At 35.3% G+C, this 27,275-nt stretch overlaps 2 protein-coding genes across 4 annotated transcripts; both read left to right on the forward strand.

The window, feature by feature from the left end:
- The first annotated feature begins 4,493 nt into the window (after window positions 1-4,493).
- LOC121970550 (SNF1-related protein kinase regulatory subunit gamma-1-like) lies at window positions 4,494-17,304 on the forward strand. 2 transcript variants are annotated; one of them, XM_042521333.1, is made up of 7 exons: window positions 4,494-4,650; window positions 4,730-4,770; window positions 5,591-5,777; window positions 14,303-14,742; window positions 14,807-15,073; window positions 16,405-16,577; window positions 16,834-17,304. In XM_042521333.1, exons 3-7 carry the CDS (start codon window positions 5,618-5,620, stop codon window positions 17,093-17,095), a joined length of 1,302 nt encoding a protein of 433 aa, XP_042377267.1. In that variant the 5' UTR covers window positions 4,494-4,650; window positions 4,730-4,770; window positions 5,591-5,617; the 3' UTR covers window positions 17,096-17,304. The 2 variants fall into 2 exon arrangements, with proteins under 2 accessions (XP_042377267.1, XP_042377268.1); XM_042521334.1 differs by lacking the exon at window positions 4,730-4,770.
- Window positions 17,305-17,898: 594 nt separating this feature from the next.
- Window positions 17,899-26,081, forward strand: LOC121970551 (ras-related protein Rab7-like). 2 transcript variants are annotated; one of them, XM_042521336.1, is made up of 9 exons: window positions 17,899-18,073; window positions 18,158-18,228; window positions 18,349-18,375; window positions 18,675-18,774; window positions 18,862-19,008; window positions 24,241-24,321; window positions 24,402-24,547; window positions 25,608-25,707; window positions 25,824-26,081. In XM_042521336.1, exons 1-8 carry the CDS (start codon window positions 18,071-18,073, stop codon window positions 25,669-25,671), a joined length of 639 nt encoding a protein of 212 aa, XP_042377270.1. In that variant the 5' UTR covers window positions 17,899-18,070; the 3' UTR covers window positions 25,672-25,707; window positions 25,824-26,081. The 2 variants fall into 2 exon arrangements, with proteins under 2 accessions (XP_042377270.1, XP_042377269.1); XM_042521335.1 differs by having other exon boundaries at window positions 17,900-18,073; window positions 25,608-26,081.
- Window positions 26,082-27,275: the final 1,194 nt, after the last annotated feature.

The following is a 27,275-nucleotide window of genomic DNA, read 5'->3' on the forward strand; positions in this document are numbered from 1 at the left end:
CTGTAGCAGTACTGTAGCGCTACTGTAGCAGTACTGGCAGCGAACAGAATGTGTGGAATCGAGCCGTTGGGATGTAACGGTCGAATTTCCACAGAGGGCAGTCGACTGCATGTTTTAGCAGTCGACTGGTAGGCGGGGTTTTCCAACCCGTGGCCTATAAAACCAAAGCTTGGGAGCTTGGTTTGAGTTGACGAAATAGAGGTGGTTAATCTCTATTAGTAGTCTACTTGTGCCCTAGCGTCAAAAGAGTTCTTGTGAGGGTTGTGGTGAGGTTTCTCCACCCACAAGGAGCTACGTGAGCTAGCCGGAGTTTGCCGGGGAGTAATCCACCGAAGGATCGGGATCGTCCACCTTACGGACAGCCGTGGAGTAGGAGCCCTAATCTCCGAACCACGTTAAACGATCGTGTAGCTTGGTTTGCATTTCTTATTCTTGTCTTAAGCTTTCTTTGTATTCATATTTGTAGTTAGTATTAGATTTCCGCTGCGCATACTAACAATAGTGTAGAAAGCGAGTATTTGGGGGCGCCGTCTATCCAACCCCCCTTCAAGTCGGCCGTCCGATCCCCAACAAATTCTTCACCCAGAACTACAAGAAAATAAAGCTAATTAGTTCCGATTGAGGAATGAACAGAAAATATTTAGTTGAAATTTATCCTAGTGGATTTTTGAGTAAAGCCGTCAGCGAGCTCCCCGGGTGGAAGAGTGACCGCTCTGGCCGGGGCATTTGCCTATGTTTGTATAAGGAGACCTTGGATGGTTATTTGGTGCCTCAGGGAGCGAGGCTCGACATCGTCTGGGTGATGCCACTTGTTGGTAGGCAAGCGAAGGATGACCTTGATGCTTCGTTGGCCGCTCGTGTCTGATGGTTCTGAAGTGGTCTGACCCTTGGACTTGAACATAGGGATGACAAATTATGGATACCTGGCCGATCGGGTTGATGGGAGGAGACGACAAGTAGGCAACTAGTGATGTACATATTGTCCCGAGCGACAACGCAGACAACGAAGGTGTCCGATCGGAGGATGGAGGGCTAGGTAAGGTAGCCTCCCTCTTAGGGACTATCGAAGATGAAGTTTCACCCCGCTTGGATGGGTGCTGGAAAGTTGAAGGAGCATAGGGTTGTAGGGCTGAAGTCGTCAAGTGGGAAGAAGCCTCCTCCCGGTGCCTCTTGTGAAGTTGGATGAGCGGCTCACTAGAAGTGGTCGACTCCAAAGGCATTGAGATCGGCGCCATGGATTGTCGTTCAGGGGGCAATTCGCTAGTGGTGGTTGTTGCGTCGCTAGCTGCCACCCTACTTCCCCTAGCTTCACCGGTCGACTCTTCTGAGTGCTCGACTAGCAACAGATCCCGACTCTAGCTCGGCGATGCCTTTGGCATGATCTCTGTGTCGGCAAGCTAGCTCTTGCCACTCAACAATGCCCTCAACATGACTTGAGCTGTAAAAATGATAAAAAAAATCAGTTAGATTCAAAGACATCGGAAAGCAAAAGGACATACCTAAGGGGATGGGCAGTCACGTTCGGATAGGGCTTAGCCCAAACACATACAGGACTCCTTCTAGTAACAGTCGATGTATGTGATATTTCTAACCGGCCAAGCTAGTGGTTGTTTGGAAGTAGTCCGACCGGCTTCGATACTGACCGATCGGAGGAGACTTTGCTAATTCTATTTGCCAGTCAATCGGGCAGTCAGGCTGGATGGAGAGAGAACGTAGAAGTAATGCTTCCTCTAGTGCTTATTTAAGAAAGACATTTTATCGAAGTAAACAACGCTCACTCGAGATTGAAACAGAAAAGTGTCCTACTCAGATAATTTAGGGTAGAAAAAGTAATGAAACACATGGGGTACTAAGGGAATTTCGTGTAGACAACAAAGTATGACTACCCCGCACAATACTTTAAAAGAGTTGGACACTAATTGATACAGAGAAACATGACAATATCTACAAAATTTGGAGAAAAAGGGGTGAATGGGAAAGTGCAGGCCGGTAAAAAATTGGTCCTTAACGAATGACAGAAAACCATCTAGAGGCATATGCAGACGATCATAAGTTGAAGGGATAGCAATTTGATAACTATCGGGAAAGTGATAGGTAAGCTTCATTTGGTCGACCTCATCGTTGTTAAATTTAGACTCGATGGAGGTATACTATAACCTGGGGACAACCAGAAGGGGGTGGGGGGAGAAGTGAACTGTGCCATGAAATATGAAGGAGAAGTTCCAAAAAGAGAAGAGAAAAATGGCTTATTGTGAAGAAAATCGCCGGCAAAGGCTGTGGACGAAGAAGCAGAGAAGATGACAATGAACACGAGAAAGATAATAGGGTAAAAGAAAAGGCTGGGGGCTTAAAAACTTGGAGGATGGTTGCTCTGAGCCTTCCGATCAAGGGTTTTGGAAAATGGGGTTTCGTTGCAATCGTTGAATTCGAAAAGGCTACTGTCACATTAAACCCAAACAACCGTTTTGTCATATCATGTGACAACATGCAAAGGTGACATGTGGTATTCAGTTACAGGTGGTATTAATGATGAGGCAGAAAGCATGATTATAAGTCATGTGCAAGCGTGGGTTGCATTAATAGGTGAAGATCTGAACGATTTTCAAGAAATTATGGTGATATTAGCGGGAATTAAAAGACATTACAATCAAGGCAGAGATCAGCAAAGAGTTAGAAAATTGGCTAAGTGTGGCACACGACACACCCGAACGGCGATTATAAAACTATTTGCGGTTTTCATTAACAGCCAAACGGTGGCTATAAAACCATTTATGGTTTTCATTAACAGTCAAACGACAACTATAAAACTATTTATGGTCTTTACTAACGGCTGAACGACGACTATAAAATTTTTTGCTATCTTCATCAATAGTTGAACATCGGCTATAAAATTGTTGGTGGTCTTCATTAGCTGCCAAATGACAACTATAAAATAGTGCATGGTTAACAACAGTAGTCGAACGACGGCTATAAACCCAGGAACACCCAATCAGGAAAAAAGGAGTTCCAGAACACACTAATTATCCAGTCAATCTGACTTGCAGCCTCCTTCGACTATATTTGAGGGAAAGGCTTGTAATACTGTGACGAAAGGGGTGTCCACTAGTGGGTCAAAGTAGAAGAAAAGCAGCGGGCGTAGAGGTCAAAGTTAGAACAGTCAAGGGCCCAGGCCCGTGAAGTAAATCAATTAAGTCGAGAGGTGGTTATCTTCTGGTGGGATGGGCGTGACCATCTAGTCAACCCAATCATGTCCAAATGGCCGCTCTGGGAAAGCCCCCGATTAAAGCTAAATAGTCAAGCAGCAACTCCCCTGGACCACTACCCCCGAGCGAGAGGCATGTTTGGTTGAACAAAGGGCAACCCTCTGACAACAATACGACCGAACAGAAAGTAGGGCAATAGCTCTGTTCATCACGTCCGAGCTGAAACTAGTTGACCAAGCAGCGGCTGGTCAACCACGTGTAGACCCACTAGCTATCTTGTCATATCTTTTGGGAAGTTTATGCCGTTGAGAGCAGAGCATGTCCAGTAGGCAAATCGTACTCTAGAAGTTTTCAGGTCGTCACATCAGAGAGTTGCATGGTTGTTTAAGAAATGACGTCAGGGATACTTTTTGATTTATTTTTTCTCAGGATGCCTAGGAAAATGTGCCTACGCTTTAAAATGGGTTCACGAACACTACAACGACACTATAAAAGGAGGTTCCTATCTATAAGTGGAGCTATGCGTAACTTTGTTTTTACACGCTCTTGCTATAGTTTTTCATTTTTCTACTCACTGAAAACTGATTTGAGCATCAGAGGATCATTACTGGAAACTACTTCTCGACCCGACACTAATACCTCCTATAGTCCTATGTTACAGGTTTACATGAAGTAAATAGTTACTGTCTACTATATAATTATAAATTATCTGTCAAAAAAAAATTAAATTAACAAAAATAAATCATCAATTTGAGCTTCCAAATATTTAGTTTGGGAGACCATATTATTATGATTGTGAATCCATAAACTTATATATTTTGATTTTAAATATATAAGCTTAAAGGATTTTACTTTAAAAGTTTCTATACTAAGCCAATCAGTATTTTTCATTTTTTTTAAATTTATGGTTATGTCATTTAGAATTTTATTTTTCGTGTGTAGAAGTTAAGTTATAATATTAAATATAAATAAAACTTTAAATTGTAAAAATTTTAGATGTACACAGTTTGTGAATCAAACATATAAATTATCTTAATGGTTAAATAGGTAACTTTCGTCAACAATCATCTTCCTTCCTCATTTTCTCAACCACTTCTATTTTAGTTAACTAATGAACATGAGTTACTTTAATAAATCTTTAAAATTTAAAATCCCTTTACTTATTTATATTTTAAATAAATAAAAAAACATATATTTGAGCTTTATCGTAATTCCAACATAATTTTCCTGAAAAATACTTATTTATTTTAATACTCATAAACGAGGGTGTTTTTATAAAAAACCATACAATTATTAGGTCAGTGTGCCCTTTCCCCATTTCACGAACTCGCCGTCACCACCCCTCAGGTCGAGGCTGCCGTGTCCACGCGGTTGCTGGTAAAACTTGGACAAGCTCTACAACATCGTCCTTTCCAAGCTCTTCCTTGAGTTGCACAATCGAATCGAGGTCGTTAGCTCTCATTTATGACTGTGTTCTTTGTTTATCTCAACTTGCCCCTCTTCTCATTACCATTATATCCATGTAGATAACCTCAAGCCATTAGGACCAATCACACAACTGTTATAGGTATTATTCATCCGTATCCGCAATTTATTCTCATTTTTAAGAATGATTGGTTTTTGAACTGCCCTACTCCATAGAGTTTGTTCGTAGGCTCTTTGGGTTCAAGGTTATTTCATTGTCAAATGGATTACTAAATATAATATGCATACGAAGCTTCTCAAACTTGCTCATGCTTCATAGATCAAGAGAAAGATCAAATGCAAAATGGGAGAAGCTGAGAGCGGTTTTATTTCACTTATTGACAAACCAAAAGTATTACATTTTCCTTTTTTAGATAAAACTGAGAGTGATTTTTATGAGTCAAAGAATGATGCAGTACATATTTTAATTCTATTTTCACATTGGGCGTCAAATACTAATGCATTATGTTTTGGCAATGCATTTACAGTCCTTGTAGAGATGAATAAATGTTGTAGTAGAAGATGGTTCATGGAACCATGTCTATGCTTTAAGCTTTGAGTAATCTTTTGAATTGCTCCCTTTATGTATTTTCCGTCATAATTCCTGTGTTTTTTTTCCTGTTTCATTTCTGCTTTTTTGGTTTTCTCATAAAGCTCCTTGTTGTGATTGTAGGGTTAATTAATATATCCTGAACTTTTAGGATCGTATCAATTTCATTCAGAACTTCACTTGATATTTATACAGATTCAAATATGTAACAGTGGTATTCTTATGTTGAATTATTTTTCTAGTATTTATTTAATGCCTAGCCTGAGAAAAAAATACCGATTTTGCCACTTGTCTTCCCATTTATATACCATTTCACTCAAGATTTAGAGGTGCTATACTTTACTCTGATTCATCTTTCCTTTATTGTTGTTAGTGGAGATTAAGCATTGCAATCTTGGAAATGGCTCCTCCTGAAACAAGCTCTAGACTTCCAAGCTGTGATGCATATTTCGATGCTATCCAGTCGAAAAAGAAATTGCCATATTCTTTGCAAGAATGCCTGACTTCTGCATTTGCAGGGATTCCTGTTTCATCATTTCCAGAAGTTCCTGGAGGCAAAGGTAAATTTCCTCATTTTATCCAGACCTTCCAAGTTCAACTCTTGTATCTAACATGTGTATTCAGGTTCCTCTATTTCTTCTTCTTTCCTTTTAAGAAATTGCTTCTGATTGTGTACTGTAAAGGTAATTTATTACATTGTATTTTTTTCCCCTTTTGAAAAAGGTATTCTGATGCATGTTCTCTAAGTGCTGTTATAAAAATAAGTCTATTTTGTTGGTTAGTCCTAGGAAAACGTACCGGTTCCACTGTACAAAAATTTTTTGTACAAGTGTCAAACCTTTTCTTAAATAACCTATTGTGTTATTTAGAAGTTAAATTAGGAATCGCAGACGGAACTTAACATCATTGATTCCAAATTTAACTTATCTGTTCTTAATGGTTTAGATTTGAATCGCAAGCGGAACTTAACACTATTGATTCAAATCCACCTATGTTATTAATTCCATTAAATATTAATTTCCAAAATTGACTTCTAGGCATGGTTTAAAATTTCGAGCCGTGCCGGAGTTTCGGTCCCAGACCGAAACGATACAGTTTCGGTATCGTATCGTACCGTGCCGATACAGTTTCGGTAGTTTTTAATTTTAAATATAAATGTAAGGCAAAACAAATAAATATATTTTTCTTTTAAGAAAATTGATATATGAACAACTCAAATTAAAATTGATACATCATAATACAATACCTTACTAATACCAAAAGGAATGACGTGAATCAGATTGAAGCATTGGTTCTTGCAACATTCTCGTTAAATCAACTCCATAGTTTTCCAATGCCCAGATTAAATAATCATCCCATGACATGCAATATTGATATTGATTTCTCCACATGTCCATCAGCATGTCTCGATTGACCACTGAAAGTTGAATTTGAACTGGCACCACTAGAATTGGAACTAGTACAGGCACAGACACAGGCACAGGATAAGGATAAGCATACGTCCCTAAACTCTGATATGATGGATCACCATATGATGCATCAGAACTATAATAAGAAGGTTGAGAGTACGATGAACTTCGATCAGAATCAATCTCAGTTAAACTCTCCCGCATATCATGATAATCATGAGCTTTCTTTTGTTTGTCACCCTTAGATCGACGTTGATACTGGGATTTAATAATTCTACCTCTATGATCTTTATCTTGGGATGTATGTGTGTAATCTTTCTCACATGTCCAAGGCTCCGGTGCCAGAGTAGGAGGAACATAAGTGCTACAGCCACCAGATGCATCACCACTGCCATCGCTTCCATTAGTACTTGCACTGCTATTGACATCACTATCATCATTTCGAACTTCTCGTCGGACTATAGTGTCAGAAGGTGATGATGTTTCATCACTATCATCATGCTCTTGCTCATCAATTGCATTAAGTGGATTTTCACTAATTCTCAATGGACCTCTTTCTTTAAAAGCAGGAGTTTTGACTTTTCTTTCCTCTTAAGTAAAAATTGCAGGAGTTTTACCTTTGTCTTTATCTATGGACTTTGGTTGATTTTGAGGTTGAGATGATTGAGAACGTCTCGGTCGTGATCCGGAAAATCGAAATTCTTGGTCAAAAGCCTCATCATTATATTCTTCGCTGACATCTCCTCTAGCTTGTATTTTTTTAATCTCTTGAGTAAGAAATTGAGATGGTCGTGGTGGATCTCCAGTTTCATCAAGTAAGGGATTCTCAGCCTCCACGCCACTCCACCAATCTATCATTGGATCATCCTCAGTTTGGACAAATCCAATATCAAATGGGTCTACATCACTAGATTCTTGTTTTTCCAGTTCTTGTTCTTCTGTTATCGCTCTTAGTTGAAGACGCATATTATAATGAACGTAGACCATCTTCTCCAAGCGACGATAAAAGGACGATTGCGTACTTTTGTATGAATGAGGGAGAAAGTTGACCAATTTCTTTCGTAACCACTTGAAGACGTTGTCTGTGAGAGAATTTGTACTGTAATTTTTTTTTTAAATTTGGGGCTGATCCTCCATATTGTAACCACCACTCAGCTGTAAGATAAATAAGAATAAAATTAAAACAGTATTTATATTTATTGACAAAAACTAGTAATAATTTTTTCTATATTTACCTGCATCCATCTTATATCTGCATGATACTGCAAAAGAATCGCTAAAAGAACCATATGCCTCTCGAAATAATCGACTTTCATTAATAGCCTCAGCAGCTAATTCTCTATTTTTTTGGAGTCTTGATATTACATTTCTGAGGGCTACTAATAGATCTTCATTTGTGGCAAAATTATAACGATATTGATATGCCGGATTGAGATAATAACCTAAAATAATTAAGCATATATATAATTATTAATAGTAATATTAAAAATTCTTTATCATAAAAAATACGCACCTGCTAAATGAATATGTTTTCCCATTTGGTTGTCCCATCTTGTAGTGATTATATCAATATAATATTGATACTTGGTTGGTGATTGTAGACGTCTCTTAATTTCCTCTTTCGCTTCATGAATTAGACGGTAGACGTTGCCCATTTGTGGCTTCTTGTCCATATCGACTTTACGTAGAACGACGTACAAGGGTTCCACTGCAATAAGAATATCTGAAATATAGTCCCAAAATCTAGCAGATGTAATAATTTTTTGTACCTCCCTTCCTTTAGTAGAACTAGAGTATCGAGAGGTTTCCCAATCTTCAGAAGTGAACATGGCTTTCAATCCGACTTTTTTCTGAAATAATGATTTTAATAGGAGAAAGTGAGTTGCAAACCTAGTTGCTCCTGGTCGTAGAATCTCCCCATTAATAAATTTCCTTATTAATCCGTGAACCCAATGATGATTATAAAGGAATTTTGTTAACGATTGACCTTTTTTCACTACCTTCTTTACTATATCGAGTTTACCAATATCTGCCATCATCAAATCAATACAGTGTGCTGCGCATGATGTCCAAAATAACGTTTGATATTTTTGCTCCAGTAATTCTCCAGCCCTCTTGAAGTTGGCACCATTGTTTGTAATTACCTGCACTATATGTTCTGCACCTATCTCTTGAACTACGTTATCCATCAAATGATATATATAAGATGCATCATGATAATCTGTAGTTGCATCAACAGATTTATGAAAAATCATCTTTCTATTGCAGTATAGCAGAAAATTAATAATGCTCATTCGTGTAGGTCCTGTCCAACTATCACACATTATTGTAACCCCATATAAGCTCCATTGCTTCTTGCATGATAGGATCCAAGTTTTGATTTCCTCCACTTGTTCATCTAAATATGGACTAGCAATTTCATATGCAGTCAGAGGTTGAATACCAGGTCCAGATTTTTGAATGTTGGACACCATGCTGCGGTAGTATGTGTTATTTGCTGCATTGGGAGGAATTCGATTAAAATGAAAAAATTTAGCAATACTTTGACCTATTGATTTCTTCTTCTCCCTTGTATAAACATCATCAATCCTAGTCTGTTTGCTAGCTTGGTCTGAGAATGCTAGTGGATCAATATCAGCAATATCAACTGCACGTCTTCGTCCCATAGAAAGAAAGAAACGACCAATACCACCTTGTGTTGAAGTAACACGAACACTTTCACTCCTCCCCAATGTTGCTGCAGTAGTTGAGCCACTTCCACTAGCACCAGCTGAGCCACTTCCACTAGCACCAATTATAGTACCACTATGTTGCATATGTCGCTCATATTCATATTGAGTTCGAGAGGTACTAAGAGCTGCTAAATATTCATCATTTGGATCTTCACCACGACCTTCAAATTCATCATAGACTGGTTCTTGAGAGCTCCGCCTATCAAGCATTTCACGTTGTTGTTTATGCTTTAATTCTTTTTTGCCATCAAGTTCGTCTTTTATTGCACGACGAATTTCTTGAGAAACTTTTGGGCATTTAGAGACATCTGGATATCCACCAGCAAGATGTTGTTTTAGGCGTGTGATCCCACCGCCACGTCCAATCATATCGCAATGCAAACATTGCCATTGAAATCGGTTTTCATATCGACGTGCATGTTTCCAAGCTGGATCATAAGATTGTTGTTTTGGTGCCATTACCTATACGTTATAAAAATGTAAATATTCATAACTATAAAAATTAATAAAATTAAAATTTTAATTAATAAATATGATAATTATATTATTATTTATCAATTTAATTAATTATCTATTAATTTATATAATATATATCTATATAGTTAGTGTTTATATATTTTGTACCATATATAATAAAAATTACTATTTATATATTTATATATAATTTTAAAACTAAATTTATTCAAAACATCTAAAATTATATATTTTTAAAAATATGATTAATAAATAAATAATTTAAATTATTTATTCAATTATTAAACAGTTTAACAATTTTTCTTATAAAATTTTCTAATATATCACAAATTAAATTATTTAAGTAAACATGAAATATTTAATTTAGATATACATAGAGAATAATTAATAGATAAAATTTACTATAAATTAGTTAATAAAAAAATATTAAATTATTTATTCGATTCATGATCAGTTTATTTTCCTCATAAAATTTTCTATGATATCACTAATTAAATTATTTAAGTATATATGTAATAAAATATTTAGATATTAAATAATTAATAGATAAATTTTAATAGATTTTTGTGATAGATTTTATTTGTATTTTAAAAAAATAATTTTAAAATATTAATTTATATATAATTATATAAATTAATTATTAGTTCACTTAATTAATTAATTATTTATTTATAAAAATATACTAATTCATGATGATTTATTTAGAAAAAATACATTACAGTTTAATAAAAAAATGAAAAATTAGCAAAAAAAAAGACTAAAATTATGTATAAAATAAGTGAAAATAAAATGCAAGTGAGTTATAACATGCCTAAATAAATTTTAGGCCATTAATGATCAAATTACTAATATTTGACTAATTTAAGTTAATTTACTTAAGATAATATTAAAGAATTAATTAGAAAATTAAAAATTAATAAAAGGGATATAAACTTTGATACTGGAAAATAGTCAAAATTACGTTAATTTTTTAAAACTCCAACTCACAAAGGAAATTGGACATCTATTTAAATTATAATCTACTTTATATAATTCTGTTTATAAATATTCTATATAATTTTTATATTGAATAATTAAATTATTAAATACTATAATTTATATTAAAGAAAAATTAAATTTATTTAAAAGATTCAAATTTATTTTAATTTTTAATCATTTATAAAATTTTTAAATTATTTATAATTTTTAAATTATTTTAAAATTTTAAACTATTTTATTTATAAAATTAATTTAATCTTTAATTTTTAATAAATTATAAATTCAAACTTTTTTAATTATTTTTTTAAAATTTTTATATTTTTAATAATAAATAATAATAATATATATTTATATGTCATAATTATATTAGTTAATTATAATTTATATAATAATTAATTAGAAATTATGCATATTTTAAATAATTTATTACATATTTATGTATATAATTTTAATTTGATTTTTAATCAATTACAGATATGAATTTAAAATCTAAATACTTTTATTATTAATAAAATTAAATTTATATATTATAATTATATTAGTTAATTGGTAATTTATTTAATTAATATTATTATATATATAATTATCGTTTATATCACAATTAATTAGAAATTATATATATATATATATATATATATTAAATAATACATTATATAATTATATATGTAAATTTTTATAAAATTTAATATAACATTGTTATAATAATTATAACAGTTATAAGTTATAACATATAAATAAATATTTTATTTTAATATAATGGTTTTAATTAAAACTGTTATATTAAAGATTTTATTAAAAGAAACCCTATTCCTCCTCGCGAAATCGCGATCATCGCGATTCTGCCGCCCTTCCTCCTCCTCCTCTGCTATGCTCGCGATTCAGATCGCAGATTCTCTACTTTTAAATTGAAAATTTACTTCGTTACCTGCCGAAGAATTGTGATCGCCGCCTCGTTGCGTCGCCTCCTCGCCGCCTCACCGCCTCGCTGTCTTGCCAATCTCCGTTGCTGATGCTTCCAGGTAAGTTTCCGTCGTTTATATAATGTTGTTTCTGTGATTAAAGTGATTGCGTGATCGACAGAAGGAATCGAATCGATTCCTTCTGTCGCGCACTGTGCCGCAACTGGACGCACGCGAAGACGCATGCGATGACAATCCGAACTTCAAGCCCTCGTGTTGTGTCAGTCGCGTGCTGTCTCGCTCGCGTGCCGGTGCCGGTCCCCCATTGGAACGGTAAAATCCGTGAGTTTCGGGCGGAACGGCTCGGTATTTCAAACCATGCTTCCAGGACTGCATGGCGAGGCACATGACCTTCTTGGATATGGGAGCAACCACCACCGCCTAGACAAAGCCTTTTAAGGAAAGCTAATATTTAATTTCCTTAAATAACTCTAGGTTAACCAAAAAGAACAATCGAATCACAAATTCGATAAAGAAGAAAACACAAACTCGAAAAACTAATTCGAAAAGCTAGATCTAATGCCTCTTGTGTTTGAAATTCTTACAAAAAGAAATAACTAGCATGATGCGGAAAACAATTGCTAATTATACCTTCTTTTTGTATGCTAATAGCCTCGAGATCTTATGTCGTATTCCTCGCCTCGCCTTGGACGTCGTGTGGGCGACGATCCTCCAAGATGAACGCCACCCAAAAGCTTTCTTCCTCTTCCTCTAAAATCCTGCCACCATCACCACCAAGGAGAAGAGAGCAAAGGGAAAGGGAGAAGAGAGAGGGCCGGCCACCAAGAGATCCTCCAAGCAAGAGAATAAGAGTTGTGTCTCATGAAGTCTCCTCACCCCTTCTTTTATAATACTTGCCCAAGACAAATAAGGGAAGAATTTTTACAAAAAATTAAAATCTTCCTCTAGTTTTTCCTTTTTCCTTTTAATTTTCCTTTTCTTTCCTCTTGATTGAATCAATCACCAAAAATTAATTGATGATTTTATTTTTTTCAATATGGCCGCTCCACCTTGCTTGGGCACCAAGCAAGGGTGGCTGGCCCCATAAGAAGAAAGGAATATATTTTTTATAAAATTTTACAAGAAGAAAAACTCTTATAAAATTTTACAAGCTCTCTTTCCTAAAGTAGGAATTAAAAAAGGAAAGTTCTAAAAATTAAAACTATGTTTTAAAATTTAAAACTTCTCTTATAAAATTTCCTTTTTTAACATGGCAATAGAAAATTTAAATTTTAAAACTCCTCTTCCTTTTTTTTTCTAAACCATGAGGATGGTTAAAAAAGGAAAGTTTTAAAATCTTTTAAACTTTCTTTTAAAACATGTGACCTAATACAAATAAGGAAAGTTTTTAAAATTAAAATCTCTCTTTTAAAACTTATAGTTTTCTACCAAGAGAAAATAAAAAAAAAAAAATTCAAAACAACCCTCCTTGTTTGATTAATGTGGCCGACCCCTACTAAATTGTTCATCAAACAATAGGGCCGACCCCTATTGGAAGAGGATGTGGCCGACCCTTGCTTGGTCACCAAGCATTGGACCGACCCCCTTCTTGGACACCAAGATGAGCTTATATTTGGATGGACTTAAGGTTTTAATGAGGCTACGACAGGGACCTAGAGGAGAAATTGGTTTTGACCTTCCGATGATCTTGAGTATCCCGTGTTCGCCCCGAACACACAATTCAAGTTTATCGATAATAACTCATTCCACTAGAGAGTTATTATCGCACTACCGCACCAATCCCAAATTATATTATGGGTTCCTTCTTATCATGAGTGTGTTAGTCTCCCTGTGTTTAAGATAACGAATGTCCACTAATTAAGTCAGTTACTGACAACTCAATTAATATCTAGCTCCAAGAGTAGTACCACTCAATTTCATTGTCATTTCGGACTAAGTCCACCTGCAGGGTTTAACATGACAATCCTTATGAGCTCTTCTTGGAGACATTCTCAACCTAGATAACTAGGACACAGATTCCTTCTATAATCAACAATACACACTATAAGTAATATCATTTCCCAACTTATCGGGCATATTGATTTATCGAGCTAAATCTCACTCTTTGATAAGTCAAAGAAATAAATATTAAATATATGTGCTTGTTATTATATTAAGATTAAGAGTACACACTTCCATAATAACTAAGGTCTAGTTCTTTTACTAAGTCAGTACAAAAAGAACTTACCTAAATGGTCTTACTCAATACACTTAGAGTGTACCAGTGTAATTTATTAATCAAGATAAACTAATACTTAATTACACTACGACTATTCCGATGATTTGTTTCTTTCCATCTTAGTTGTGAGCAACTATTTATAATTTATAAAGAACCGACAACATGATCTTCTGTGGTGCATCATGTTGTCTACTATATAAATTAATTGAACAATTACATTTAACAAATAAATGTAGATATTGACCAATGTGATTCTTTTATTTCAAAAATAAATGTTTACAAAAGCTAGACTTTTAGTATATATTCTAACATATTTATCACTGAATAAAATTAAATTGCACACCTCTTTTACAGTAATTGAGGTACCAGGAGATACACCAATTGTTGAAGCAGTAAAGATTCTTTCAGAACACAATATAATGACTGCTCCTGTTATCAGAAATACTGATGGAGAGAGTAGCACCGATTGGAGGGATAGATACCTCGGAATTATTGATTATGCGGCAGTCATTCTCTGGGTTCTAGAGAATGTGGAGCTTACATCCATTGCTTTATCTGCAAGTTCAGCAACAACTGCAGGAGTCGGGGAAGGTGCATCTGGTCCAATTGGAGCTGCAGCTCTTGGTGCAACTGGTTCAGCAGCAGTTTCTGGGTTAACCATTGCAGTAGGTGCAGCTGTTGGTGGTGATGTCGCCATTGAGAAGGGCACAGGGAAAGATTCTCTGTCAACTGATCAACACTTAGGAGATAATTTCTACAAAGTCCTTCGAGAGGAACCTTTTGGCTCTACAACAGTAAGCACTCTGTTATTCTTATAGTTGATATTAAAGACTTACTCGTCTCATTTTATGTGGCCAGGTTAAATCAATCATGGAGTCATACCGATGGTCACCATTCCTCCCTGTTGGACTTGAGAGTTCCATGCTCATTGTCATGCTGTTGCTATCAAAGTATAGATTAAGAAGTATTCCAGTTGTTGAATCTGGCAAGTCACATGTTAAGAATTTCATCACACAGACAGCAGTTGTACGAGGTCTCCAGCAATGTGGAGGGAGGGACTGGTTTGACTGCATTGCTGCATATTCCCTTTCTGACCTTGGACTTCCTTTTATGTCATCTGAAGAGGTTACTTGCAAAAGCCTTGTGAATTATTGCAGTATATATAATTGTTAAAGTAATTGAAATTGCAGGTACTAATTTGACAAGTTTATGGCTAACTTAGTATTACATCACGGTTAAAACTTACAAGAATTTGCTACCATATTTTGTTCACTTTATTTGCCAACAAAATTTTATACAATTACTGCATACATTTCTGATTGGTTGGGGCATATATAGGTTTCCACTTTGTATGTTGAAGTTTGGGTACTCTGTTCCCATTAGTCTCATATGGGTTGGCACATTGGTTCATTATGTCTATATATATTGAAAGGGAAGCCTCTTCCTAAATGACTAGTCATTTTAAAATGGAATAGGGTATTCCTCAATCCAACATGGTATTAAAGTTAACATGGTATTAGATTTAAGCCCATACATCTAAGTAATGTGTATCAGTGTATGTGGAAGCGTGTTCAAGCTATGATGTTGTAAAGTCATCAATCTCACACGGATAAGAATGGCGGTTCATCTATATATTTGAATGATGTCCTCTCTCAAAATGACTAGTTATTTTAGGATAGAATGTCCTTTGTCCCAGTTCAATATGGAATCAAAGCTAGACTTGTAACTATGTTGAAGCTTTTTACTTGTGCCTAGTCAAATTATTCATCACACCATGTATAACCATCTGTCACAAACTTTCTGCCACACACAATGAATTACTTCTTAACAACTTTCCTTGCCTTTTGTAACTAGTAATGTGGAGTGGAGATTCAGTTTCATCCTCATGCTAACTTCCTGTCTGTTGAGCTTCTTTGTCATTCACCCATGAAATATCCAAGATAAGTTGTTATATATACAATTTTAAAATTTATACTATTTGTTTGTTTCTGTCTGAATACTTGCATTATACCCACATAAAGCTCCTTTTTCCTTAGTTTCCTGGATCAGGTTAAATAAATATTTACTTTGAGGACCAAGTGGATCAAAAAATGAATATTCTCATACTTGTGTACCAGGTGATTTATCACAATGTGTATCTGTGATTTAAATAGTTTTGTTCAGTAAACTCATTCAAATATTCTGAATGTACCATTGATTTAAGACAAAAAGTTGCAAGTGTAGTAATTCAGAAGATGCTTCGGCGACAATATGAATCATAAAATTCTACAGGATACTACACGCATTTGTTTAGTTTCACATTCTTGCTTGCATCCACTACATCTAAATTAGTAAATGTTTGCTGATGAGGTCTTCAAGTTCACTGTAGTTTCTGCTCAGACTTGTTTTCATCTGTTATATTATCTTCATCGGAAGAAGACCAATATCTGAAATTTGTATTGAATTCTCACTTTCAGGTTATCAGCATAAAAGGAGACGATCTGGTTTTAGAAGCCTTCAAAAGAATGAAGGAGAACCACATTGGTGGCCTCCCTGTCATCCAGGGACCCAGACGCAAAATCATTGGCAGCATTAACATTCGAGACATCAGGGTTTTGCTGCTGAAGCCTGACTTGCTCACTAATTTTGGGTACTAAAATACTGAACTATACTAGTAGAGATTTGGTAGGCCTTCATTTTGTTAGTCGGAGATCATTCTAATTATGTTTGATTATAGTCTGTTAAAGCAACTTAATATTGCATTGTAACTTCACCATATTAAAATTGGATAAATGTTCTTGGTCAAACTCAGAAAATATATAGTATTCTGGATCCATAATTCATTCATGCTCTGATATTGGCTATAGCACTAGTTTTCTGGCTCATGGTTCTTGATGTGTTTTCAGGCATTTAACCGTGATGGATTTCCTGAAGAACTTAGAGTCAGTTGCAGAACAACCAGTGACTTGTTCACCAAATGCTTCCCTTGGAAGTGTTATTGATCGTCTAGCATCAAAATCTGTTCAAAGGATTTATGTGGTTGAAGAAGAGAGTGAAATCGTTGGCGTTATTACTCTGAGGGATGTCATCTCCTGTTTCATCTTTGAGCCACGCTATGTGATTGACAAATACTTTGGCTGTGCCTTGAAGGAGTTGCAGAGCCGATGAAATCATGCAAAGAAGCAAATTTTTGATCGAAAATTGGAAGAGCGACGCTAGCAGCAAAGACAAGCTTCGTTTATGTACAGCCATGCAAGAATTTTGTAGTCTTTTTAATCTTTCGTGGGTTTCACATGAACTGTGCAACCTTTTAGTTGAATGGTAATATCAACATTGATTTTACGTGATTAGATACAAGTTTCTTGCCAGTTTGACTATATTGAACTGATGCATCTGTGGTAGCAATTAGTCTTTATCCTGCCATTAGTGTGAATATAGAATTTAAAAAATAATTCAATAAATTAGTTTAGTATTTTTATAAGTATAAGATTAATTATATTTTTTTAAAAAAAAGATAAAATAAAAAAGATAATTCTTATCTTTCACTTTTATAATTAGATTGTAGTATAATTTTCAAATCTATTTTATATTAATTGTGTTTTAAATCGAGTTTGGCTATGTTATATTGTTTTCTTTAGGTTCATGGCCATATGTATTTGTAATTTTAATTTTTAAGTAAATTCGAAGCTCATTATAGCACATAATTTGAGTATCCCAATTCACGGCGGGTACTCACGAATATCCTATTAATTGGGTGAAAAGGGCGGCTCGTGATCCGTCAGCATCCATCGGCATGACTCAGCTACTTTTATATCCCAACTGTCTCGACCCATTCCCAGGGGCCAGGGGGAGGGGCTCAACCATCCACCCTCCGTTTCAGATCCAAACGGAGATCGCCGCCCATGCCCAACGGTCCAGATTTCCTGCACCGTCTTCAACTCCAGCGGGGAAGTTAGTGGTATCCCCGTTCCGTTACAACCAGGCTCTCGATATAGAATCAATTATCGAGACCAACGGCGATCGATTGCAGAAGTAAACGACGGGTCACGCTGTCCCGTGCACCACTTTCGGTCGGCGCGCCCTCCCTCAGCTCACGTTCCTCCACGGAATCCTCGAGAAATAATAGCTCCGCAATTGCAATCAATGGCCGGTTCACTGATCCATCCCATTAATGTGATTCCATAGCCATTTCCCCCCTTCTCTGATCGGCTCCCGCTTGCCTGGTTTTAGGCGAATCCATCTTCGGCCATGTCGACCAGGAGGCGAACTTTGCTCAAGGTTATCGTTCTCGGCGACAGCGGGTAAGGGATTCCTCCGCCTTGTTCCCTCCGTCTTGATCTCGCCTTGTTACCTTGGATCCCTCCGTTTGGCTACCTAGGTTTTGGCTAACTCTTATTTGGTTTATTTGTTTTGACGTGTAGTGTTGGAAAGACGTCGCTGATGAACCAGTATCCTTCATCATCCTCTTTGTTTGTCGTCTCTGTAAATCTGAGGTTTCCCTTACATTTGATAATTACTGATCTGGACTGTTTTTTTCTTTTATTTGTCTTTTTTTTTTCCCGTAAACATGAAATGCCAATTACCTAGAATTGCACTCCCCTTGTTATTTCACTACAAACCAGAGATACTCGAGTTTCTGATCTCGGATTTATGGTGCTTATGGGTCGTTATGGAACAATTTCTTCATGGTCTAGTTGTTGTGTAGCCTTCTATCTGCATTTAGTGGTCTCTTAAACCTCACCATTAGATATGTGCACAAAAAGTTCACGCAGCAGTATAAGGCCACCATTGGCGCTGATTTTGTCACCAAGGAAATTCTAGTTGATGACAGACTCGTTACCTTGCAGGTGAGTTTGAAATTGAACGAACCATCGCCAAGCTTCTTATTGGTTCCTTCATTTAGTGCTTGAATTGTGCATCATTTTGTGGTTTAGATTTGGGATACTGCAGGACAAGAAAGATTCCAGAGTCTTGGTGTTGCATTCTACAGAGGAGCTGACTGCTGCGTCTTGGTCTATGATGTTAATGTCCGAAGATCATTTGACACTCTTGATAATTGGCATGATGAATTTCTTAATCAGGTCCATAGTATTATCTCTTTGGCTTTCTAGCCTAATTTGGCATTTTTTTACTCTAATTTTGTATATCTTAATGCTTTTGTTTGTTGATTTTCTGAAATATAATCCCTTTTCTGGTATTAGTTTTAGATACATCAGGATCTTATAGAGTGCTTCCATATCCTCTTCATTTGGATTAATCATGAATTGACTCACCATACTAACCAAGTAGCCAATGCCAGGTCTCGAGTTTTGTATGGGATAAGTATATGAGTTTTCCCATGAGTCTCTTATATCTGCCTTTATTATAGTCTTCTTTGGTTCCTAGTTTGATCATCCAAGCATTTATGTTTCTTTTAGAAGGTCTAGGATATATTTTGGTTGAGAGACTCAAATTGTTGCATTCGGCTGAGCTATTTCCACTCCACGAAAATACCAGCGGCTTTCCAAATATTTGATTTTAAATTCTTTGGCTACTTGGCTCTTGGGTGTGCTTCTCTCTTGCATAAGATCTCTTGGTAGAATGATGTCTTCCATGTAGACAATAAGGATGGCGGGTTCTCTTTTGAGGTGAACATTTAACTAAGAGGGTGGTATCCGTCCGACATTGTAGATAACCACATTGCTTGACTACTCTCGCAAATTTGTCAAATCAAGCTCTTGGAGCTGGTTTGAGTCGATATAATAATCCTTTCAGCCTATGAAGTTTGTTGATTTCAAGTTGCAATTCGAATCCAGGAGGGATGCTTACGTAAACTTCTTTCGCCAGGACTTCATTGAGGAAAGCATTATTGGCATCCAATTGATGAAGTGGTCACTTTAAATTTGCACCCAGAAATACTTCTCGAACTGTGTTCCATTTGGCTATAGGAGCAAAAGTTTCTTCATAATCGATTAAGACTTCCATCTTCTTTGTATTTAATTATGAAGACCCATTTGTAATCTACAAGGCACTTTCAAGGTGGTAGCTTAGTGAGCTTCCGTGTTCCATTCTTCTCTAGTGCTCACATTTCTTCTTCAAGAATAACCTTCCATTTTGGTATTGTGAGAGCTTCTTGTATGGATTTGGGAGCCCATGTTTGATCTAGACTTACCACAAAAGCCTTTGTACTAATTAGATAATCCCTTATATGGCACAAAGTTATACATTGGAAATTTTGTGCATTCTCTAACACCCTTTCTTTTTGCAATAGGAACATCACCATCTTAAAAGGGCTCAAATTAAAGTTACCTTATGGATCTTTTGATCTCGAATCCAGTTTCAATTCTTGGCTCTACTCAAGGAGTAGTTAGTGCTATGTCTCCCTTTTATTCTTTTCCTTCCTAGTCTAGGTGATGAGGTCATTGTTGTTTTCGAATTGATTAATGAGGAATGAAGGCTAGAAAGACTTGGGATTTTGTTTGGCTGAATAACATATAGAGAAGAGGAAATGTATGGAAAAGAAGTATTTAGAGGTTCGGACAGTTATGCAGGTGAGTCAAAGTATGGGACCATGAGTTTATTTTGGTGAGTAGGGACAATTTCTATTTGAGTATTGGCTGGATTTGATGAAATGTGGGGAATATCTAGGTCACTGTCCTCCATATTGATATCCCAAAGTTGATATTCTTATGTGCAACTATTCTTCCTTGAATGTCAGATTTTGGATAATATAGCTGATGTTTAATAAATGTAACATCCAAGGAGTTATAAAATTTTCTTGTGATTGGAAAATAATATTTGTACCCTTTTTGAGAGGAAGAATAACCCAAGAAAATACACCTAATCGCTCTAGAATCAAGGTTTCCCTAGTGTTCAACGGATATAGATAAAAGCAGAACAACCAAGTAACTTGAGAGGAATGGATAGAGATATGAGATGTATAGTTGAGTGTGTTTTAAGTGGGGTCTGACATGGGTTTTAGAATTTTAAGACTGGAGATCAAAAGCTCCTAAAAGTATTCTATTTATGAGGATATGAGATTAAAAGATATTAGAGTTACCTTGTGGATCTTTTGATATCGAGTCCACTTCCAATTATAGAATCCATGTTAGATCGGATTGATATATAGAGAACATAAGTGATTGGACTACTTCTAGGAGATGTCTGTATCTTCTTTCAGCTATACCATTTTGCTAAGATGTGTCAATGCAAAAGCTTCGATGAATAATCCTCGACTTAATATGTAATCACTAAGAATGGATGCAAAATATTCTTTTGCATTGTCTATTCTCAAAATTTATATTTATGTTTTGGAATTGAATTTGAACCATGGTATTGAATTTTGAAAATATTGGACTTGCCTCTGATTTTTTTTTTTTCTTTTATTAGGAAAACCAATGAAAAACATTGTGATTTGTTTTGTAAGGTACGTTAGGATAAGAATTTCAAATATGTATTGTGAGTTGACAAATTTTAACTCATTTGGATTTTTATCATTGAAAAGTGATGGAAAAAGGTTCTTAAGCTATATAGAATTTGGATGTGCTAACCTAGTGGCATAATATAATAGCATTGTCCCCTTTTGAAAAATGGATTTTAGATTTTGACTTGTAGACGTTAAACAACTCGGATGATACTCTAATAAATGTATGAAAATGCCTCAGGAAGCAAGGTATTGAATGGTTCATGAAGTTATTCAACTTGATATTGAAAATGTCTCATAAGGGTAAGTACTTTAGTCCTCCAATAAAAAAATAAGGAAACATACAAAATTGTGTGAATTATAGGTGCATTAAATAGATGAGTCATACCATAAAACTTTAGAAAAAAATAATAGAAGAAAATTAAGAAAACCAATGTGGTCGAAAATTAATTCGAATTCGAGCCTAAAAGTTTGACGATAGAATCTATACATTTTCTTAGATAATTAATCAAAAAGTATCGAGAAAAGAAGCAAGACTTACACATAGTATTCATTAAACTAGAAAAAGATTATGACAAAGTTATGAGGAAAATTATGTAGAGAATTATATAAAAGAAAGGTGTTAGTGTAGAGTATATTAAGACAATTAAAGATGTGTATGATAATGTAAGTGCATTAATTGAAGCGTTTTCTAAAAAAATTAGGGTTACCTCAAGAACTTTAAATCCATATCTTTTTGTACTAGTTATGGATAAATACACTGCAAGATAAGTTATTGTGATATATATTTATATATGACATTGTTTTGATCGATAAGACTCGTGAAGGTGGAAATGTTAAACTTGAATTTTGACTGGAGACTTCAGAAGTAGGTTTTAGACTTAATAGAGTAAAGATAAAATATATGAAATTTAAATTTAATAGTAGTAGACACCTCAAAAAGGGAGTCTTGGTACACTAGTAAGGTTGTTGCTATGTGACCTTGAGATCACAGATTCGAATCACGGAAAAAACCTCTTACAATGTAAGGTAAGGTTGTCTGCGATAGATCTAATGTGGTCTAACCATTCTCGGGACCTCGCATTAGCGGGAATTTCATACACTGGGTTGCCCTTAGTAGTAGATGTAGCAAGACAATTGTTAATATAGGAGATGCAAATTTTAAGTATTTATGTCATTTTTTAAAAGAATAGAGGGGTAGATAAAGATGTTTTACATGAGATACAAGTAGAATGATTGAAATGGAGAAGACCATTATATATTTTTTGTAATCATAAGGTACCTTTAAAACTTAAAGAGAAATTATACAAAATGATAATTAGATTTGCTATGTGATATGGAGTTGAATGTTAGACTATGAAACAAACACACGAGCAAAAATAAAGATGTTAAGATAGATGTGTGAATACGAGATGGATAGTATAAAAAATAAGAATATTAGAGAGAATGTCAGGTTGTACCTATTGAGGAAAAATAGACATGTTTAAGATGGTATGAACATGGACTTAAGCGACCAATAAACGCCCCTATTAGGTGATGTTTGAGTGTGACAAATACACATTAATCGAGGAAGAGGGAGCTTAAAGAAAAATTGGTTATCAACGATAAAATATGATAAAATTCATTTAAATATAGAGAATGATATAGTAGAGATCAAGTCTAATGGTATAGTAGGATCCATATTGCTGACTCTATTTAGTGGGATAAAAGTTTGGTTGTTATTGTTGTATTCGCATAAAGTAGATTGAGTCTTAAGCATTCTTTAGCATTGTCAATCATCTTCCTCGAATCTAAGACCTAAATTTCATAAGAAAATGGAAAAAAATTGATGACACAATTCTGATCAGTGAGTCTACTAACTGATTAAGTGATGGTAAATTGCATTTTAATTGAAGCACTAAACAGACAAAGTTGAGTGTTAGGTCTTTTAAAGTTTTTTACTTATTCGGTACGTTGAAGGTTGTTACACTATCTATCTCTAGTCATGCAATCTAAAGCTTCTAAATCTACAATCCATAAATTCAATTTATCTTTTATAATGCTTAAGACATTTATAAAATTACCTTTTTGTGCTATTGATCTGGCCCCAATTGCTAGAATAGAGTCAAATATTTTAAAAACAACAAGTTGCTGGTACATCCAAAGATTTTTTAGGAGATCACATAAGGCAGTGAGCAATGAAGGGAGTCTTGGTGCAATGGTCAAATTGTTGCCGTGTGATCTAGTGGTCACGATTCGGGTTGCGGAAATAACCTGGGTGGGGGTGAAATACTTGCGATGCAGGTAAGACTACATACAATAGATCCTCGGGACCCCGTATTGACGAGAGCTTTGTGCACTGGACTATCTTTTTTACATAAGGAAGTGAGAATATTCTATATATATATTTTAAAAAAATTATCATTATCCTTCACTAAGAAGAGTTGGATCTCCTAAGTGAGTAGATATGAAAATGTTATAGATCTTCAAACAAAGACCTTAAGCAAAAAATATTTATTTGAAATTAAGGAGTTGTTTTTGGTGCCTGTTGGATTTCATCAAACTTTTCTGGTGCCAGTTGCAAAGTTCTTCTCCTAGTTCTAATAATAGATAGATTATGTTGATGAGTTTTACCATAAAACACAGCAGGGCAACTGAGAGAAGAATGTGTTGTGAATAAAAAATTTTGAAAGTCAGTTCGGTTTTGTGCATGGAAGATCAAATATATATCAAGCCATGTATTGGTTTACCACATTTTGACAGTAGGCTTAGCATTGCTGACATCTTAACAGTTGACTTGTGGTGTCATAGCTGACATCTAAAAACTTGCTTGCTAATTCAACATTGCTTGACCGAGCGTAGTTATCTAATTTAGATGAATAAATTTTGACGACCGACATCTGATTTCTATCTTACAAATGTGATTTTGCAGGCTAGCCCTTCAGATCCCTCAACATTTCCGTTCATTTTGCTTGGTAACAAGATAGATTTAGATGGCGGAAACAGTAGAGTGGTACAGTTGGCAAAACGTAGTTCTTCAATTTGATTTCATTTCTCTAAATTCAATATATTTTTCTGTCGATTGTCATGAAGGTCTCTGAAAAGAAAGCGATAGAGTGGTGTGCTTCTAGGGGCAATATACCTTACTTCGAAACCTCCGCAAAAGAGGATTACAATGTTGATGATGCTTTTCTTCGTGTTGCTCAACTTGCATTGCAACATGATCGTGATCAGGATATGTAAGTTTTGTCCATGTAGATAATTATTTTTAGGGTTCTATTTATTTTAAATAACTGCATCTCATCCTTTTTTTTCCCTTAGTTGCGCTTATACTAGTTTGTTTCATATAAAATATTCCACATGCAAACCCAAGCATTTACATCAACTTTCTTAAACATAGAATTTATCTTAAATTTTACATTTTATGTAAAAAAACCTTTTGCATCAGCTACCTACCTTATCCATTCCCTAAATTTAGATATCATGCAATTTCTCTAAAATTAGGAAATGAAATTCATTCCCTAAACATTAAAATATTATTTAATTTGGGAGAGAGAAAAAATAAAGAGAATGGATTAGCTACCCTATCCATTCCCTAAATTTAGATATCATGCAACTTCTCTAAAATTAGGGAATGAAATTCATTCCCTAAATATTAAAATATTATTTAATTTGGGAGAGAGAAAAAATAAAGAGAATGGATTGGGTAATGAAAAGTAGATATTACATACGAAGAGAGAAAAAATAATAAAAAAAGTGGAAGAGAGAAGAAAATAATTAAAAAAAATAAAAATAATGAAAATTTTAGAGTAGTTGATGTAGTATGTAGTGAAAAATGATTGTCTAAATTTAATAAAGTGAATTGTTTATCCTAAATTTTAAAGATATTATAAAGAAACTAACTTTGGATGCTCTTAGAATATGTCGTAACAAGAAGAGGCTTTAAATGCAGCCCACTTTATGCAAATAGCACGTGTTTTGGCAGACTTGAATGAGATAAAATTGAAATGAGATTAGGAAGGGAGTATAATGAAATAAAAAGGGAAAATGAGATTACAAAAATAGTTCAGGAGGAATTTACAACAGAATGCAAGTGCCAAATTTTCCTTAATATCTAATCTAGTTTGTCTCGGATGTAGATCAGGAATTGAGGTTCCGTTACATCCCATGGTTATTGCCTTATGTCACCTCCGAAAGCAGATATTTGCAATTTAGTTCATTCATTTGTCCGTGCAACTAAACTTGGTATATTATTAAATGTTCAATTTTAAAACATTTTGTTTTTCAAAATCTTTTCAGATACTTCCAGACCATTCCAGAACCTCCATCCCAATCCGACCAAAGGAGTGGATGTGCTTGTTAGGTTAGCTGCTGCAGATACACTGCGTGGATTCTCCTGGTCTGTTGATTAATTGAAGTTTTCTTTTTGTTAATTTCCTGTTACCGTACGTTTTGGAGACGTAATCGGTATCCTGTGCGTTTGATCATCTATTGGTGAATTTTGTGGCCAAACAGTTTGGGTAGTCTGGTAAGCGAAGAGATGAGCAATCAACAAGACAAATCTTTTGGGTTTTACCATGCTTGCAACAGCATATGGTATAACAACCTGAAGTAGGAATATCTGTTGGTCTTGTGGACGCCAATTCTGTGCCTGTTGGTTTAGTTTATCACTTTTCAAAATGATTTTTCTTATATGTTTATTTTTGTGTAAGACCACATAAATAGTGATGATCGCTTGTTACTCAAAAGTAAAATGCCAATTCTGATTGTTTACGTATATTTTAAGGTGGGGGAGGTGTAGAAGAACTCCCTAACCAAAACATTTTTGACTTGTACCTTTTTAAGCAGAAAAGGCAAGGGAAAAAGGAACGATTTTAAGTTTCCTTTGCCGTTTTTAAGACGTCCAAAAAGGACGGAAGGGAGCAGGAAGAGGAATGATAACACTTGTTTAGCCTTGTGTATCCTGCAAATGACCAAATCATTTCAGTTCTCTCTTCTAGCAGACAAAAACAGAGAACTCTCATCTCTCTCTGGTCTTACTATCTTCGCCCTTACTGTTCCTTTCTTTTAGTTCATTTTTCACTCAAGTAGATAACATTAGAAAGAAGCATCGGTTGGCATGTGGTCACGGTTAGGAATTTGTACCGACTGTTGGGTTGGATCTAACATTTGTTGAGCATCTCCTTGATTTTGCTTTTTCTTTGAAAATTCACCTAAAAGTTATTAGTAGTTAGCATAGATGTGGATTAATGGCAGTCTGAACAATGTTTTATAGACCTTATATATAAATACAATGTTATGAATTATGGGATTTATAAATAATAAATAATGAATGTTAATATTAAAAGGAATGTTATGGAAAAATAATATTAATATAATGAGTATATCACTATAGATCTTTTATATATATATATATATATATATATATATATATATATATATAATTAATGAGATGATGGATATCCTAAACAGTGAAGTAGGAAACATCATCAGAGGCTGCTTGCTGAAGGACGACCTCCAAACGCTACCACGCTGGACTTGCAGTGGCGCCAGTCGAGACCTTTCCACGTTGCTGGCGGGAACTTTCTAGGAAAACCGTTTACTTATCTTTACGTTTAGTTGCATCCTGCTCCTTTCACACCCTCCACTGCTTTCCCTTTTAACAAAGCTGACGTCCATTTCTGCCTTCCCAATTCCCGCATTAAATTTGTTCCGTGTCGCTATTGTATCCCATTCCCTAACCAGCGGGATAATGCCACGCACCACTGTCGCCGTCTTTCAGAAGGACTGTAGCAGTGCTTGTAGCCGGCAGCGGCACTTTCCCCGTGGTTTCGCTCGTTACGGGCCAACAAATTGTGCACCTCAATTAGTCAATGTGGCATCGGCATCATTTGTCTCTTTTGAGTGTTTTACCCACCAACCAACTCTGGTTAGTCTAACAGAGATGCAATGACAATTGTTGTAGGG

The sequence above is a fragment of the Zingiber officinale genome, chromosome 4A (genome assembly GCF_018446385.1).
Source record: "Zingiber officinale cultivar Zhangliang chromosome 4A, Zo_v1.1, whole genome shotgun sequence".
NCBI lineage: Eukaryota > Viridiplantae > Streptophyta > Magnoliopsida > Zingiberales > Zingiberaceae > Zingiber > Zingiber officinale.